This window comes from Bactrocera neohumeralis, unplaced genomic scaffold (assembly GCF_024586455.1).
Source record: "Bactrocera neohumeralis isolate Rockhampton unplaced genomic scaffold, APGP_CSIRO_Bneo_wtdbg2-racon-allhic-juicebox.fasta_v2 cluster10, whole genome shotgun sequence".
Lineage (NCBI taxonomy): Eukaryota > Metazoa > Arthropoda > Insecta > Diptera > Tephritidae > Bactrocera > Bactrocera neohumeralis.
In genome coordinates, this window is record NW_026089623.1 from 9701394 (window position 1) to 9721085 (window position 19692).

The window sequence follows — 19692 nt, forward strand, 5'->3', positions numbered from 1 at the left end:
TCTGACTCTTTAATTTTAGGACTTACAAACAACCGTTATGTGAACAAAACTATAATACTCTCCTTAGCAACATTGTAAAAATACAAACATTCTTCTGAAAAACAACAATAGTCTCAAAAACCATCATACATACTTACAATATGAGTACACATGTAAATATGTGCGTATGACATTACCACACAAACAATGCATACACAACATATGTACATACTTACATGCGTTCACATGTGAATATGTCACCCGCAAAAATTACAAATATTGTTCTACAGAAACAAAAATTGTTTGAAAAAGCATCAGAAACCAATATGGCAGCCAAATTGCCGACGTCAAAATTTATAGTAAGTTTCCCAACAACAAAATTTTCATTCATGAACGCAAGCGTACTTATATTTCTGAAATGTTTGAGAAGGAAAATGTGACAACCCCGCAAATATAAGTATTAAAAAATATTAGAATAAAATAGATAACATAGTTCATTTGTCGAATTTCAAGTCTATAAATTTTTCAAAGAAAATATTCAATATTCTTCTGATTTTTGTGTACAGTCAATCCCGGTTAAGTAGTACTCCGCTTAAATGAATTTCAAATCCCTCCCTCATCACTCTTAACAGCCTATATTACATCTTGCTGCATCTCACGGTTTGTTTTTTGAAATACATAGAAGTTATTGTTTTAAGGACCACTCGCTTAAGTATCCGCACTAGCTTATGTGCCATATTACATTTTTATTTTTATCAAACCACAAAATTCTGTATCTTTGATTGTGGTACATAACCGGGATTGACTGTCTTTGTCAAAGAATGTAAAAAATATTTTGTAATTCTGAAATATTTTTACGCAGCTGCGTCGATATGTATGCAAGCTCACGCACAAACATACATATTTACGCTGGTTTGGTGACAATCGGCGGCCATTCGTTTTTTTTTCGGCACAGCTTGGATTTTCTACTAACAACACAATGTTTGAATTTTTGATAAAACGTGAAGTTCGGCAATTGGTTGTCCGTGACAACGGAGTTTTTGTATGATACAATGGGTGTATATATTTACACACAAATTGGTGTGTAGACATATTTACAAACATTATGCGAATGATTCTTTCAAATTTGTTTACGTGCACACAAAATTACATACATACATATGTACATACATACATATGTGAATATGTGAACATTATGCGTATGGTTTTATAAAATCTTTATTACATCCCTACAAGAACGATGATAATCAAATGATCAATCATATGACATTCACTAGTGACACAATTTTCTGTCACTGGCTCAGTGCAAGTTTCTATCACATTTTTAAGGGCAATATGAAAAAGTTGACAAAAACTTTTGTATACATGTGATATTGCATTTCTTTCTTACTTACTGAGTTTAACAACCCGAACAACATATAGCTACACTGCTCACTCCAACGATGTTTAGAATAAAAATTTGTGTCATTAATGATATAAATCTCTGTCATGAATGCCTGTTATGCTTGATGTCAACATCATGCATGTGTGTCTATCACATATGATGTAAAAATCATGCAGTTGTGACAATCATATGTGATGTAAAACTCAGGCATGTGTGTCTATCACATATGATGTAAATATCATGCAGTTGCGACAATCATATGTGATGTAAAACTCAGGCATGTGTGACTATCACATATGATGTAAATATCATGCAGTTGCGACAATCATATGTGATGTAAGCACATGTAAAAATTATGTATTTATTAATTTATTGTAATTTATTTTATTTAGAAAAATTCATTTTAATTCATATAATATTCATTAATTCATGTAATAAAAAAATTCTACAAAAAGTAAAAACAAATTAATATAAAATTAAAGCTTCATTTTTTGGTTTTAATTTGTTTAGTTTTTAAATGTAATTATTGTTTCCTTTTTTTTAAATAACTACGCTGCTTTAACCTGTGATGGCTGAGCAGTATTGACCGCTTTATATTTTGCTCAAAACTCCTACATCCTTGTTGTTGAAACACATCTAAATTAAAAGAAAAATACATATATATTAGTAAACATTTTAAGTAAACATTAAGTTGCAATTATGTATATGTGTATACTTCTTAAAATGGTATCAACCAGCGCCAACTTGCATAGGGATTTCTTGCTCCATCTGCCATCCCAATTATAACCTTCCATGAGCTCATCTGAGAAAACCTTAGGTATTACGTCAGCCACATTATCACTGGCGCCTTTAAGTTTGTGGAGGAATGTAGTCTTAAAAGAAGTAAAAGTATTGTAACTAGTAGTAAACTTATTATATTTTATTTTTTAGGTTACCATTGCTTGGGCATAGTTTTGGCTTTGCAGTCTATCTTCCACTTCCGCAACTGTTGCTTGCGACTGCATCGGAAAAGTGCTAGCGACGTCGTCCAGCTCTTTATCAGTCATTTCGCCGGTTATGCGGCACACTGACTGCTCAACTCGTTTTAAGAGAACTTTGCATTCTCTGATTGACTTATTTTGCGCCAAAACCTCAGCCTTTTCGACAATCTAAGAAATAAATTTAGACGAAAAGATATAAATAAAGTCTTAGATTTACTTTTATTACTGAGTGTACATACAATATTGTAAAACACTTACTTTCGACTCCATCTCATTCAGTTTTTCAAATATTGCAGTTTGGTTGTGAACCAGTGACGATTGGCCTTCACTAAGCGTTTTTTGGTTCTGCAAAGTTATACATATATTTTCCTCAAATTTTTCCAGCCTTTCCTGAATATTTTTTTGGCCCGCAATGATCGTTTTTAACGCTTCAAGTATATCTTAAATTTAAAAAGTTAATATATAGTATATTTTTTTAGAAGCTTTATGTTAAAAATGACCTGAGTTTTGTTGCGTTCTTGATGTTCCCACTGAATATTGGCGCCGCTCAATCCTCTCAACGATTGGAATCTCTACTAAAAAATTAATAATTTTTAATATATTTATACTTATTTCGATGGATATTTTCCTTTTAACTTACCACCTTCATCTTGCGTCTCGAATATGTTACTCATTTGTATATATAATAATTATATTATTATATATAATAATTATATTATTATTATATTATATTTTATTAATTATATTAGGTTAACATCATAAAAATGTACAGTATTGTTAATATGTCGTTCAACATATTGCATTTGTAGTTTGATGCTTAACATATGAACAATACTGTATATTTTTTATGATGTTTTATATTTTTTATTTGTTATTATGTTTTTTATTATATTGTATTTATATACAGTTTTGGTTATATTAGTGAAACCAAAATTGTATATTAAATTTGAAAGTTGTGGAATTGAAAGTGGAATGTGCAAATCAGTGGTTAATGGGAAAATGTGTTAAAAAGATGGTGTAAAAGTGGTATTAGCAAATATTTATCTTCGATAGGAATACAAAAGTATTTGAAATCAATGTCTTCGATAGGAACTGTTACCATTTCTTCATCTAACTCACTTGCGACTACAATCCCTAGGCCACTTGACGATTCTGCAGGTTCATTTCAGTCTTTCTGAAAACTTTGCAGACAATTTGATGCGACTGTTGAGACTTTATGACATTAAATACCTTCATTGGTCCTGTCAACTCACTAAAACAAAAACTATCTTTCGGCTTGTTGGGATTTAAATCAAATGATGCAAATTTTGGCACATTCTCTGAATTTGATTCAATACCCTGTTTTTCATGAAGTCTAAGATATATTTGCTGTAGAATTTTATTGGGTGTATTTAAAATTTTTTTTATATTCTGCATATAGTTTTCGAAACGATACGCTGAAAAAGAATCTAATGGTCCAAACTGTTTTACGCAATCTGCCAAGTGAAGTAGTCCATGAATATTAAAGCTAACCAATTCATCACCATATAAAATTCCAAAAATATTGACGAAATCTGTTAGCATTTGTTGGGCAATATCGGCTTCGATTCGGTGCGATTTTTCATTTGACAAAAGTCGAATACTACTATGTAGCAGCAGGAAGTGATAGTATTGATCGGTACTGATACAATCTTTAAGAACGAATATACCAGAATAAAGCAAAAACTGCCTAAACTCAGTCGATTTCCAATTATGAATCTCATCTAAACTTCTAGATATGCGGCCAAACTCTGATGGGATAAATTTAGAGACATAGTCAAGCTTTTCGTTAATAATAGTATGATTGGCCTTTTTTGTTGCAAGTTTAAGTAATTTCTTTGTTACTCCTAAGTCGACTAAGTGCATACTGTCAAGGGGAAACTGAGAAACCATCCCAAAATCTGATTCTTCCAAAATGCTCTTTTTGAATTTGAAATCTTCCAAATGATGCGCAGGATTTGAACGTAACATAAACGTTGTATCCGATCTTAAGGAACCGATTTTTTTTTGAAAACTTACTCTATTTTTTTGGTAAGTACCTTCCTGGCAGCATTTTGGACAACCATTTTTCCCGTTGTGTGATATAACGCCTGTTACAAAAGCCCTCGCTGGGGAATCACAAACAAAAAGACGAATGTTAAATTTCAAAACGTTTGGCTTAAATCCAACTTTAATGCCGGTTGCCCTTAGCGACACGACCTCGGCACAAAATTCGGACATGAATGGATCTATGTTACTTGGTTTCTTGAACCCGGAATAGCATGCTATCATAAACGGGCTTATATTAGGGAAACCTACAACTGAACCCAAGATAGGCCATAATACCCTGTTTGAACTTTTGTACAATTTTAACCCATCAACTCCTATATCTAAATAAACCTCATTTTTCCCTTCCAAGTAATTAAAAGGACTTGAAACAAAATAGTTTTGAATTCCTAGGTACAAAAATTCCCCATCTTGCATTTCAGTGATATTTATTTTTTCCTTACTAGTATTTAGTAGTGTTTTTGCAGATAGTGGCATACCATCAACACCTACTTTGCGCAATGTTTTTAGAAGATCTTTTAAAGCGATTTGCGATATGTTGTTTCTGATAGCCCACGACTTAATTTCATTACATTTATTTATTTCGTCGTTATTTTCTGAAACGACACTAAACCCTATAGAGGTGGACGCTTCGGGCTCAGAATCAGAACCTACATCGCTAGAAAAGCTCAAAGTATCACTAGCATCACTTTCATAATTTGCTACTACTGAACCTAACACTGAAGGATCAGGTTCCCAATTACCTACAAGAGGAATCCCTTCAAAAAACGCACTTGAACTAACACTTCCACTTTCATTTTCACTTTCACCTTTCAAATATTTTTTTATAACATTTATATTGGACTGGAAAGTCCTTTTTTCTTTTGAAAGACAATTAGCAAAATGTCTTCTTTTCATTTCACTTATTTTTTTTAATGTTTTAAAACAGATCCCTCTTCGAAATTTTTAAATTTAAAAATTTTATTTCACTTAAGCAATTGCTTACACTTGTTTGCGCTTTTTTTCTTCTTCTTCCACTATATTTTCGCGTTTAATAAGAATAAATAACGGCTGATATATATACATACAGTATATGTCCAGAGAACATATGTTTTTAGTTTCTCTGACTCTACACTGTGTGTATATCAGCTATTTCAGTTTTGCACGTGTAATCATAGCCCGAAAGAAAATAATCTGAATCGTCTCTTTCTTACTTGTGGATAGGTATACAATAATTTCTGAAGTCTATGCATTTGTGTTAGTGAGAAAATTGCTATTGTGTTAGTTTCTATCATTCAATTCTTGTAGGGATGCTTATGTATGTATGTGAATCTGTGCGACGGCATGGTCTTTTAAAACGTTATCAAAACCGTTAATGCCCAAAGCAAAGAAATGTGTATATAACACTATGTATATAGTATAATAACTTAACAAAACTTTATTAATTATAATGATAATAATTATAATATTTAGGTAACTATACAAATATGATTAATGGAATTCATCATTAAATAGGTCAAATTGCACATATGTACATACATATGTATGTATGTACATGAATACTTATGTGCTTCGATATCAAATACATATGTATGTATGTATGTATATCCTTCATAATACATATCTATAAATGATATCCATAGTCGTTTGCGCATTGTAAACACGCGAATCTGTAAGCGTACATTTCTAAACATTGAAATTAGCATTATTTTTCTCATTTAACACTGAAAATGCTCAATTCTGCTATTTTCGACCCCTTCATGTTAAATATTGGTGAAATCCGCTAATAATATTTTTGTGGTGAAATCCACTAATAGAAAACTCAACCCCTCCAAAAAGAGGAACATTTTGACAATCGGCACACCATGAACCTTCTCTATAAATGTACGTTCTCTGCCCCATCTTAAAAAATGTCAATTTGACACAAAAATCCCCATTAACAATTATTGAATACATTTGTTTCAATTGAAAACAAAACAACCGCTTGTGCAAATTTCATATATACCATCTACTAAATAGTTTGAACCAAGTCTCAAGATTTGGTTTGGATGGGTGAGTCCGTTTTTAAGTTATACGAGTAATATTACAACGATAAGTGGCATTATTATATATATATATATATATATGGATTATAAAAGTATGTATGTACATAGATTATATTTACATCTGTAAACAGCACACGGCTCCATCTTTTCTTCCATTTGATACGACTTTCAGCAAACTTCAATCTTGCTGCACGAAAGTGGTGGTTTTCTGAGCAACTTCCGACGTTCTATGGTATCGGATTTTTTTTAGAATTCCTTGTACATTGAAAACATCTGGTTTTACGCCAACTTTTTCCGCAATTTGTCAATCTGTATGGTGATAATTCGTTGCAACTCGTACAAGTGTTTTTTTTTTTGCCTTGTTGCTACCATTTTTGGCATCCCGCTACTACGTGCTTTTGAGCTTCGAACAAAGAGCCAATATTAAATTTCGTTTTAAAATTGGTAAAACTTTTACCGAAACGTTTCAATTGATGAAAAAAGTTTGTGGCGATAATTGCTTATCCCGTAGCAAAGTACACGAGTGGTTTCAATGTTTTCAAAGTGGTCGTGAGGATATAAATGACGATCAACATGTGGGCCAATCAAAATCCGTGATCACCGGAAATTCCATTGAAACTGCGTGAATTCATCAAAAATCAGCCGAAATCATCACTGAAATTCATGGTAATGAAGTGGAGCTTCTCCAAAACATTGATTTATCGCATTTTGGCCGAACATTTCGGCTTACGAAAGGTGTGTGCACGGTTTTCTCCGCACAAATTGACTGATGACCACAAATTGCTAAGAATCGAACATTCGATTCGACGTTTGTGACCAATTATTTGACAAAAACTCCACATTTTAACCATTAACCACTCCCCGTATTCACCTGATATGGCTCGTGCGACTTCTTCCTTTTCGGAAAAATGCATTTGCCCAAGAAAGAAAAGCGTTATGCAGACGTAGAGACCATTCAAAAAGCTTGCACCGGCATACTGGCGGCCATACCGGCCAACGAGCTAAAACACTCCCTCAACATGCTTTTGGACCGTGCGAAAAGCTGCATTGAAGCAGAAGGAGACTATTTTGAATAAAATAAATTGATTTTGCCGAAAAAACTATTTGTTTGGTTTTTTTTTAAGGGAAGGTCTGAATCACTAAAGCAGTAGAGGACGATCAGTGTGCGTAATGACGATGACAAGAGTTGAGAGCTTTTAAAGATATGGAAAAAATACCAAACCATTTTTTCTATGTGTTGAAAAAGGTTGCAAAATTTTGCTATGGTGTAAACAAATAGAGTAATTCTGTAAGCAGTCTCCAGTTACGATTTGAGACATTTTGAGATAAAATCTCCAATTGTGACTAGTTGCTATTCACAACACAGTCTTTAGTCACAAAATATTGTCCCAAATTTGTGACCTGAAAGTTAGCAGCAACTCTAACACGAAAAAGTTAAAAATAAATTAATTTCACATAAATTTCGTATAAATTCTGAAACAAAGTCAAAACTTATTTTCATTTTTATTGGTAATTATGCTTTTTGACTATGTTATAGAAAATTTAATATTTGTTATCGACATATTTATTTTCATTCATGTGTAAATACATCTCTGATTAGATCTGTTCGTTTTCAATTGAGAGATTTTTGTGACTGTCACGTACTGAATAGCAAAATCGTCTCAAGTAGGGTTACCAGATGTACTGATTTTTAGACTCCCGTACTGATACACTGATTTTCAATGAATTGTACTGATTTTCGGCGCGAACGCCTTTTTTTCGCAAATTTATCCAATTTTATTGGATACACACACGCGCACATTCGATAAACGCACTGAACGCTTTTTAAATCGGATGAAAAGAAACAAAATATATCGATCGTTATCGAGACTTTCGATACTGTTATTCACAGTCACCAACATTGTCAAAAACGTTTATAATTCTTTCAAATCAATCGTGTTTTCGTTTAATTTTCATACTTGTCGTACGAAAACGGATGTGAATGTAATTATATTGGAAGCTCCAGTTTTCAAACTTTTGGAATTCGTCGACGTTCCCAAGTTATCGGTAAGTGTACAGATCAAGACTTGTGAGGTTATAAATATGATGTGAAGTGAAATTATTTCGAAAATTAAATTCATTTTACAGATAATATTTGGAGTACTTGCAGTTATTGGCAACTGTAACAAAAATGAAAAGAAAAGGCAATTATGCTTTTACGTCCGCTTTGCAAAAACAATCCCCTTGCTTTGCCCTTTCTTTTGCTCATGGCGGTGGGTGCCCTTTCTAATTTCTTCTCTAAGATAAATAATACTTGTTTTTCATGGCGTATACAGTATGACATGAAAAAAGTATTGTTGATGTATATAAATTCTTGAATGTGTCTTAAAACTTTATTTTTTTTTTGCTTTTTTAATGGAGATGTACTGATTTTTCGTTGGACCGATCTGGTAACCCTATCTCAAGCCACAAAAATTCTCCCTAATTTAAAATCTCAATTTCAGAGACTTGTGACTCTATCACAGTACAGAACCGCTCGGTTAAAATGTTGCTGTATCTGTTGGAAATTCAAAAAAAATATAATTTCACCGTTTATTACTTAAATTATACTATAAAATCTATACGTATCAAATTTAAAAAAAAATAAATAAATTTTGAGAACTTTAGAGCAAGTATTAGCCTACTACTGTACTACTTGCACTGGTTATATACATATAGATATTTATACACGCTAAATAAAAAAACACCACCAAATATAATAGAAATAAGATCACATGAGCAATTTGTTTATAAAGTTAGGATAGTAGGGCCTTTTTATTTGTTTGGCCACATAGTGTAAATTAGCCAAACATTTTTCTCGAAAATGATTTTTATAAGAGTTAGCCAATTAAATAAAGAAAACTAACAAATATGTAAAAAAAAGATAAGAATTCGCCTCAGTACATTTGCCAAAAGTATGCAAAATAAAAAAACCGTTTAAAAATCTCTTCTGTGCCAATTATATATATTTTAGTAATGTCTACCGTTAGAGCATACTTACGTCTGCATAAACGAAGAGAAGTTGAGTACAATTCTTTTTGGATGGTTTGGCGTACCATCATAAGTTCAGTTAATGAAATTTGAGATAAAGTACGTTCCGAAGGGTCAAAAACAACACGTAACTTGATTATTTTGCTTTCGGGCAATAAAACGCATTGATGCGGAATGAAGTAGTATGGCTCAATGGGAATCCTATTGTTCGTTTTGCTCATGTGACCCAGTGCTCAGGATTCATATATAAAGTTCAGATACATTTTACGAACCGCCGAACAGCGGTTTCATATGTGTGACCGAGTAATTTACGATCAGCTCTAAAGGGTATCCTGACTTGAAGCCGTCCTGAAGGCAATACTTGAGTTGTGTTAATGAAAAAGTTTTCACAGTATTTTTGCTCTGTTTGAAGTTTGAAGCCATTTGTTTCTGAAGATAATTTTTCTAAGGCCCAAATTTAATAGGCTACCGAATAATGTGCTAGTTACAGAAGGTGGAAGACTGAGAATGCTTGTACAATCCACCCTGAAAGGGGTTTCTGTAGCGGTGGCTGATTAGGACCACTTTTAATTTGCCCAACATTAATGTTGTGCGATATTTCCAGCTTAACGTTGATGTCATGGTCTGTATGGTTGGCCGAAATACGCCACATTATCCATAATTCCGCCGAAAATTCGTAATTATTAATACGCTTAATTTTGTCACCATTTTCGTATTTTAATTTCCAATTCCTATTATACTTAACGTTTTGTGTTGACGACGAATCTGCAACTTCTGTGCCAAGTCCTCCGTCATAAAGTTGATTTGGGAGCCTTAGCCCAGCAACGCTCTTGCTTCCTTATAACTGGTCCTCACTTGAATAACTGCTGTCACCGATTTCACAAACTCGAACCACTGTTGTACCAGAAGCGCCTTGAAAGTGGTGCAGGTAATTAGAGGGTGTTCTTTGACTTGCACTTTTCACTGATTGACGGCTTTGTATTTGCAACAATTAAAGCTGATTTCGTTCTGTCCACGTGTGGCTACTTCATGTGATTCGGCCTGGTGGCGGCTCATCGCCCAGCGATAGCAATGAGTCATAAACACTTTATTGATCATCGCTCGTAATGAAAGTGCTGATGGATTTAGGATAGTTCGCAGCTCGTTTTGAAAAATCTCAAACTTTTATTGTCGTAGTCCTTTTTAAGACTTGCTGTAAAAATGAACATCCTCCTCCAGGCATCCACACACACACCACGATCACACCACATCAACTTCACAACATTGACACGCACCTTCATCATACCCACGTCACAAACCACCAAAGCTTACATTCCACTACACACCAACCACCCACATCATACCAGCTGATTCCACACACAAAAGGAGATTAGCAACTCACTTCGCGTTCGAACTCATCAGCAACTCACTTCGCTTTCATCATCTCAGCGACCACGCGTGTGCAAACAGTGTTTACCGAGCAACATCAGTTTTATTTCTTGAATTTTCATCGGCGTTTGTTCCCGAATTTTCATCATCCGTGTTTTCCCGAATTTTCATCATCGAGCACCGACCACGCGTGTGCAAACAGTGTTTACCGAGCAACATAAGTTTTATTTCTCGAATTTCCATCAGCGTTTGTTCCCGAATTTTCATCATCAGTTTATTTCCCGATTTTTCGCCAGCGAGCGGCATCAGCAGTTTATTTCCCGATCTTTCGCCATCGAGCGGCATCAGCGTTTTTTCCCGAATTTTCATCATCGAGCAGCATCAGCGTTTTTCTTCCGAGTTTCGCCATTTTCATCCAGTTTCGGAATTATAAAAATTTGATTATTAAAGTTTCCTCTGTACATTTATAAAGTGAAATACATTGTATACAATATTAATAACATTTTCCATTTATTAAACAAATCTTGTGGTGGTAAAGAAGAAGTTTCCTCTGTACTTTTATAAAGTGAAATACATTTTATACAATATTACTAACATTTTTCATTTATTAAACAACTCTTGTGGTGGTAAAGAGGAAGGTAACAACTCTTATTTATTAAAAAGAGTTTTCGGTGACACATTTTTCTATTATAATAAAATATACATATATATTTTATTAAATCAAATTTTCTGAATGAGCACAGATTCAAAAGAATCAAAAGCAGAATTCTTAAGAATTCCCAAAATGATTAATGATGACAAAAGTCCATGTACACCTGCAGAAGCTACACGTTCGAAGCAAGGTGCTACAAAGCAAAAAAGGGGCAAATACATTTCGTATATTAAATTCATTTCCGAGAGTGACAGCTTAATTAAATACTGCACTCGATTTGCATCTTCACCGATTCAGGACAACTCTGAAATATGAACAACTATGTTCTGGAGGGCATAAGTTAAAAGCTTGCGAGAAATTTAAAAGAAATGAATGTCACTGAAAGGAACAACTTTGTCAGGTCAAAAAGACTCTGTACAAACTGATTGTCCCACTCACACAATCTTAATACTTGCGAAAGCAAATTTAATTGCGTATATTGCCACAAAAGGCATCATTCTATGTTACACTCAATAACTTTCCCAACACATCTCATAGCAGCGCTTTTTCAAAAAAAGCCACGGGTTTAGTTGCAACAGCAACTCCCGAAACAAAAACCCAAGAAAATTGCCAAGAGACACCATGTTGTTCAAAGGCATTAAAAACTCAAACGCTACACAGCGAAAATCATAGTAGAGTACTACTACCCACAGCAGTTGTCTCCATCGAACACCGAGGAGAACTGTTCAAACTAAGAGCCCTAATAGACCAAGGATCGCAACGATCATTCATAGCGTCTAGGGCACAAAATAGGCTAAAGCTGCCAACAAAACATGCCAACTATGAAATTACGGGAATGGGCGGAAGAGTAGTACAAAACTCAAATAAAATCTGCCCCATTACCCTAATTTCCCCCAAGCGGATAAGCGCATTCAAGCCAGAGTTCGCAAATACTCATCACTGAGGAGTAAAATTTTTATCTTCCTCCTCAGTACAACACAATTGAGGAGCAATAAATTTTGATTTCCTCAATTGTGAGTTCAAAGGAAAGAGTGCTCTTCTAGAATATTTCTCTTTAATACTTATCTTATTTTTTCGCTCTAATATTTTCCGCATACGTACGTGCTCCTCAAAATAATACTCCTCACAAGAGCGTTAAGTTTCTTTTTCTCATCTCAGGTTTCAGCACTCAGTATTTTGTATCGCTGATAAAGTCAGTTATGCAGCAGAGAGTGCACTTGAGCAATTTTTTATTCTCTTAGAGAGTATGTATATTTATAAATTTATGTTAAAGTTTAATTGTTGTTGGTGTAAATATTAAGGGTTTTGGGTACATGCATGATTAACCGTTAATTTAAGTTGTATTGTGAGTAGGTAATTAATCAGGAAGACGATGCAAAAATACTGTTCTCTAAGAGAATTTCTCTATACAATGATTGTTTTTTTTTTTGTCATCGGTTTTTCCATACTCGGTATTTTTTCAATTGTCATTTTGGATTAAGACGCATTGCAGTTTTGTTAGCTTAAAATTTTATAAGTTAAAAATGGGCAGCTTTAGCCAAATTAGCCGAAGTAGTTCTATCTGTTCCATGTAGTCAGACTTCAGTGGAACGTGCCTTTAGTGCTCTTTCGTTAATTTTAACTAAGCATCGTTCCAGGCTCAACGCACAAAATATCAATAATTTGTTTTTGATAAGGTTAAATGAAGAACTTTTTAATAATATGAATTTTTCTTAAGGTAATTTTTCATCAAAAAATTATCAACTTTATTTATTGAATTATTTGTGTTCTTTTTTTATTGAAATATATACATGTTTTGTTTGTTTTAATAAATAAGTACTTACTTATGCACGTTGTATGTACAAATACGGAAAATAACTAAATACAAATTTGAGTGTCTATTCTTTATTTGTAAACTAGCTGACCCCACAACCAATGTCCTGCGTGAAATTATGTGTTTTGAAATGAAAAAAAGTTGAAATTATGTTGTGTCGAAGATGATTTATTTTCGATTTTTTACACTTCTTTTAATGTAGCGCAGCTTAATAAACATAATTTTTTGATTTCTGTTCTGGTGCGTAAATATACAGAGAAGATGGGTTTCCTACTCGTCAACACGCCACATATGTATATCTGGCCGTGTGAAAAACATAGCATTTCCCGATTTCCTTGTGTCCTGTTGATTGTCAACGCAAAGGCAATTTTCCTGGAAATTGAATACGTTCGAAGGCTGTCCCTTGTATTCGATAACTGCGTCATAATCAGTCGGGTTCCATTACTCAGTTTCGGCGCATGAAGATTGTGAAACATAATAATGACAGATCCAACTTTGAGACGCAAATGATCCTGGGGCATACCAAGCCTCTCCAAAGAATTTGGAAAGTCCACTGGATAATTTACGGTTTCGTCTTCCTTGTCAAGACGATCGATCGATTTGTAGGAGCGCAAACCTCCCGAAATTTGACTTTGAATCTTCCAGTTTAAGTCATTAACATCGGTATTTTTGGCAGCTAAAATTGCGCGTGCACTCAAGCAAGCATTTATGATAATTTGGCGAATGTTCGGACACACATTCGTGATGAGTTCATCTTCCGTTGAAGTGAATTGACAAACGGGAGGTGAAATCGATATCAAACCACTGGAAGTATCAACCGAAATTTGCCCATTTCCAATTCTTAGCGAATACAATGTAAAATGTCATCGGAAATGTCATTTTTTCGTATCCCATAATTAACGCGAATTTGAAGGCTGATATGTCAAAATGATCTTCGCGAAAAGTATGCGAACTTCAGTGGCATGCGAAGTAACTCTTGCATTGTCCTTCGTCTCTTTCCAGTGATTATCATGTTCCAGCAAATGCAACTGCTGGCATGCTTCTCAAAAAGTTGCACACACTGTAGCATTCACAATACGCAATGACTTAAATGAAGTTGAACCGCGTGACTCACAACGGTCGGAAAACTTTCAATCTGCAATATTCAACATTGACATGAGTTTTGAAAGTGAATTAGACAGAAGTGGTGAATATGGTACGATCCATGTGTTGTCAACTTCGATGTGTTGTTAACGTCGATATTCACGCCTCTAAATGCTAAATGTTCTGCCATTGTCGTCTGGTGACCGACGCCGATATAGTGAATATCAATCATTTCCCATTTCCGTTTCCGAAAGAAAAGCACATGAGTAGTGTTTCGTGCATTTATTGTCAGACATACAAATCAAAGTGGGATTGTAAGGTTCGCTAGGTCCATGAACCATATTGGTTTTCACCACTTCGTATAATTCTGGATCTATCTCTGAATCATGAATTTCCGCTGAAACGATTTCATCAATTTGATCTGATGTAATCACCATCAGCATCCAAAGAAGAATGTGTGCGTGCGGCAAACCTCTTTTTTGCTACTCAAGAGAATACATTCAGCATCTAACAGCACCATATATACCATAGGTTGCTTCAAGATAAAGACCGTCAAACATCGCAGCTATTGTTTAAAAAGTCGTGCTGTGATATCGTTACGATCGCTAGCTGATTGACCGCGATCCATAATTCCGCACGTATGTCATCGCATTTTGGGAGTACTCCTTGCCTTTCCTTGGGCTGCCATACGTTGATGGCAAAAAGAGCGCCGACCAATATTAGCGCGACCTCTTCGTGGCTTCGTAACAAAGTTCAATCTGTAATTGATCACTTCGTCTGAAACATACATAAAGTTTTCACTGAATAGTTTTCAATAATTTTTCCTTTGCATAGCCGGAATAAAAAAGCAAGCGACCGAAATTGAACGGTTCAAATAATTAACAAATCAAAATATTGATAAAACAAAACAAACAAAAATTGAAAAAAATGTGCATGGAAAATGTTACTTTTTGGAATTGTCCAATTTTCCGACTTCTCCTCATGAAAAGTATAAGGTATTTTGTTTCTAAACCTTTCCCGATCCACAACAAACAACCTTTTAAAATTTCATCAAGGTTGGTTCAACCGTTCTCTTAGTGTTACTAACAAACAAACATTCATTTTTATATAACGTTTATATGGGGAAAAGGAAAGAGCTGTTTTTAGGGGGTTTCCGGAAATTATTCGAACTTTTCTCGCCGTAAAAACCATCTTTGAACTTCAACGAACATTTAAGAAAAAGAATTGGCTAAATTGGTCCAGGCGTTATTGAGTTATGCGCGTACATACAGTTTGACGATTCATTTTTATTTATATAGATACATATGTATATGCTTTTGCTTTTTTTTCTTTAAATAAGAGACAATACTAATGAAAAGTAAATAAGATGAGTTTTATTTTTCGCATCACTTGAACACTCAGAGCGATAAAAATAAAGGTGATGCGTTAGGCAAATAGTTATCTTTTAAAAATGCTCGCTCATGCTAATATATGAGTGAGCCAAATACGTGAGGAGTTTTTTGTGATGAGAATGTTAGTTAAGCTTGCGCTCCTGAGTATTTGAAATGATGTTCTCTTGCGGAATATTACTCATCAGAGCAAGAGCGTATTTTGATGGTTTTACGAACTCTGATTCAAGCAAATGCTATTGTCTTCCCGCAACTAACAAACATGCTCCCAAGCTATCAAATAAATAGTAAGCATTGGGACAAAATTTCACACCTGACTCTTGCAGATCACAACTGCAACACGCCAGCTCAAATAGACATCCTAATAGGCAGCGACCTAATACCGCAAATCATATTAGAAGGTGTTGAAAAAATTTCGAAAACACTACTGGCGCAAAATACCATTTTCGGATGGGTCCTAAGTGGACTAGTTCCGGAACCAGTCACAGCAATGACAACTCAAGTTGAGGAAGTCTCAAATGAGTACCTCAATTCACAATTGAGAAAATTTTGGGAGTTAGAAGAACTCCCCCCATTTCAATTACCACCCCAGAAGATCAGTATTGTGAAGACTTTTACAAAGCCACAACTACTAGATCAGGAAATGTCGTACGACTACCAATAAAACAACAATTTCCAGACACACTTGCCTTAGGTCACTCTCGGACCTCTGCAATACAGCAGTTTCTAAGTATGGAGAAAAACCTACTTAAAAAAGGTGAGCTTAAACAAGTTTATGAAGGGGTCGTGGAAGAATACCTTCAGTTAGATCACATGGAGGAAGTAAGCCCATGTGAAAAAATCATAAGAGGAAAATATTACTCTTTCTACTTGCCACATCATGCAGTAGTAAAGCCTGAGAAGAAAACAACAAAAGTTCGAGTTGTCTTCAATGCATCACGATCCACGAGCTCGGGTAATTCCCTAAATGATATTATCTTTACGGGACCCACACTCCAACCAGATTTAATGCTCCTCATATTGAACTGGCGTATATACAAATACGTATTCAATGAGGATGTCGAAAAGATGTATCGACAAATACTGGTTCATAAAGATGATCAAGATTTTCAGCGGATTATTTTCCGAAAATCTGCCAATAGTCCAATACGCGACTTTAAACTGAAAACAGTTACCTTTGGCGTAAACTGTGCCCCATATCTAGCCATTCGTACACTACACGAAATGGCAGAAGACACAAAGCCAGAATTTCCACTGGCAACACAAGTCTTAAAAACGCAAACGTATGTAGACGATATCCTGTCTGGAAGCCACAGTCTTCCACAAGCATACGAGACCTTATCACAGGTAATAAATGCCCTCAATACCGCAGGGTTTCCTTTAAAAAAGATTACAGCCAATCACCCCAATATTTTAAAAAATATTCCTAAAGACCATTTGTTGGATACTAATTTCCTTATATTTGAAAAGGAAAGTACAACAAAAACACTAGGCATCCAATGGAATGCGATATCGGACTAGTTCTCATACACGACAGAGTCCATATCCGCATTATCCGCTGTTACAAAACGCCAAATCCTCTCCTCGGTGGCAAAACTTTTTGACCCCGCAGGATGGCTTTCGCCAATTATGATACAAGCGAAAATTCTGATCCAAGAATTATGGCTAGACGGAACCGACTGGGACGAACAAGTGAAACCTCTTCGCTTAGAAAAATGGTCCCAGTTCGCTTATAACTTGAACGACATCTCGAAGATACAAATTCCACTTTGGGTAAACTATTCCCCCGAATACAAAGTGGAACTACACGGTTTCTGCGACGCCTCTGAAAAGGCATATTGTGCCACTATTTATGTGCGCACACAAAACGATATTGCAACCACAAGCCACTTGCTGGCGGCAAAAGCAAAAGTCGCACCTTTAAAAACCATAAGTCTACCACGACTTGAACTCTGTGGCGCTCTGCTACTAGCAAAGCTAACTACAATGGTGTAGACCCACTTAAATATGGCGAAATATAGATTATATTTGTGGTCCGATTCCGAGATAGTTCTAGCCTGGTTAGAAAAACCACCACATGCGTGGAAAACTTATATTTCTAACCGAACATCTGAAATACTTGACCTAGTAGGATCAGCCACTTGGCGTCACGTAGTCAGTGTTGACAATCCTGCTGATTTAGGTACAAGAGGATGCAAACCTCTGCATCTTGCCACCTCCACCCTCTGGTGGAATGGCCTCCGATGGTTAACAGAATCTCCCGATTCTTGGCCACAATCGCCCATGCGCAACATACTTGCCCCAGAAAGTCGTAAAATCGACACTTATCATGCAACACTGGATGACACTGACATCCTTGAACGATTTTCATCGTTCCCCCGAGCCCTCCGGGTAGTTGCCTATATGCTCAAGTTTTTAGAGCGGCTCAAACTTAAAGTTAAAGGAGCAACTTATCTCCATTGCGATAAATTGACGCACCAAGACTTACAAAAAGCAAAGGTCGCTCTTATCGCATCAACCCAAACGCGCTACTTCAGCCGCGATATAGAATTACTAAGAGAATCGAAGCCTATTGATAAAAGGAGCTCACTCTTAGTATTAAATCCATTTCTAGACACGAAAGGTCTGCTTCGCCACCCTATAATTATACCTTAGAGGAGTCCATTTGCCGCCTTATTCATCGCATATATCCACATTCTAATGCTCCATGCCGAACATCGCCTCATGCAACATATGGCTCGCCAAGAGTTGTATATACCCCGACTTAAGCCCCAAATAAAAAAGTGCATTTTCATTTGCAAAATCTGCACTATGCATAAGCAGAAAATGCGATCGCAGATTATGGCAGCACTTCCACCTGAACGCTGCAATTTTGCTCTGCCTTTCACCACTACAGGTGTAGATTTTGCTGGGCCTTTTATGATAAAGGCATCCATGCTAAGGTCTCTTACCCTCATGAAAGGCTATGTGGCTGTTTTTGTCTGTTTCACGACAAAAGCAGTACACCTTGAGCTATGTACGAATCTGACGACGGAGGCTTTTCTTGCGGCTTTTGCCCGTTTTGTCGGACGACGAGGCTTTCCATCAAAAGTCATGAGCGATAATGGTAAAATATTTATCGGAGCCCAAAGAGCCTCAGAAAAACAATTTGTGGATTTTATGAAACAAGTCTCACCGGACATTGTACAAAAATATGCTCCCCAAGGTATCAATTGGCAGTTTATCCCCCCAAGCGCTCCACATATGGGTGGCTTATGGGAATCGGCCGTAAAAAGCTTCAAATCTCATTTTAAAAAGATAGCTGGCAACCTCAAATTTAATTACGAAGAATTCACGACCCTCTTAATTAGAATTGAAGCCGTTCTTAATTCACGGCCTCTCGCTGCACTCTCGCAAGATCCCTCAGACTTTACTGCCCTCACACCAGGGCATTTTCTTAAAGGAGCGCCCATTCTGGCCACACCTGAGCCAGGCGTGGAGTCGCTTTCCTTATTAAATCGTTGGGAAAGAATAAAAATTCTCCATCATGACTTCAGTCGCCGATGGAAAGATGATTATTTAAAGGACCTCCACAGAAGGTACCGATGGAAAATCACAGAAAATGCGCCTAAGCTTGGAGATTGTGTCTTAATAAATGACGATTGTCTCCCCCCTACCGAATGGCGGCTTGGCCGCATAGAGAAGCTCTACTATGGCTCCGACGGTCACATTCGTATAGTCGATCTCCGTACACAATCGGGAACGCTGACCAGACCGCTCGTTAAATTATGCTTTTTGCCAACCGCAGATAAAATCGAAACGTAACCGCAACTTATAAACAAGAAATTAACAAAAAAAATATAATAATAAACTCACCCACTATAAATAAATACCCACCAAAACCAAACCCAAAAAAAACGGGTCGATCCACATGACGACTCAATCGTACCACATCACGTGGTACCAACG

General features: G+C 35.8%; 1 protein-coding gene across 1 annotated transcript; it reads right to left on the minus strand.

Moving 5' to 3' along the window:
* Positions 1-1855: 1855 nt before the first annotated feature.
* LOC126765098 (uncharacterized) lies at positions 1856-2694 on the minus strand. Its single transcript, XM_050482713.1, has 4 exons — positions 2602-2694; positions 2299-2511; positions 2079-2235; positions 1856-1999 (listed from the first exon to the last, which is right to left on the minus strand). The coding sequence occupies exons 1-4, from the start codon at positions 2611-2613 to the stop codon at positions 1887-1889; spliced, it is 495 nt and encodes a 164-aa protein (XP_050338670.1). The 5' UTR covers positions 2614-2694; the 3' UTR covers positions 1856-1886.
* Positions 2695-19692: the final 16998 nt, after the last annotated feature.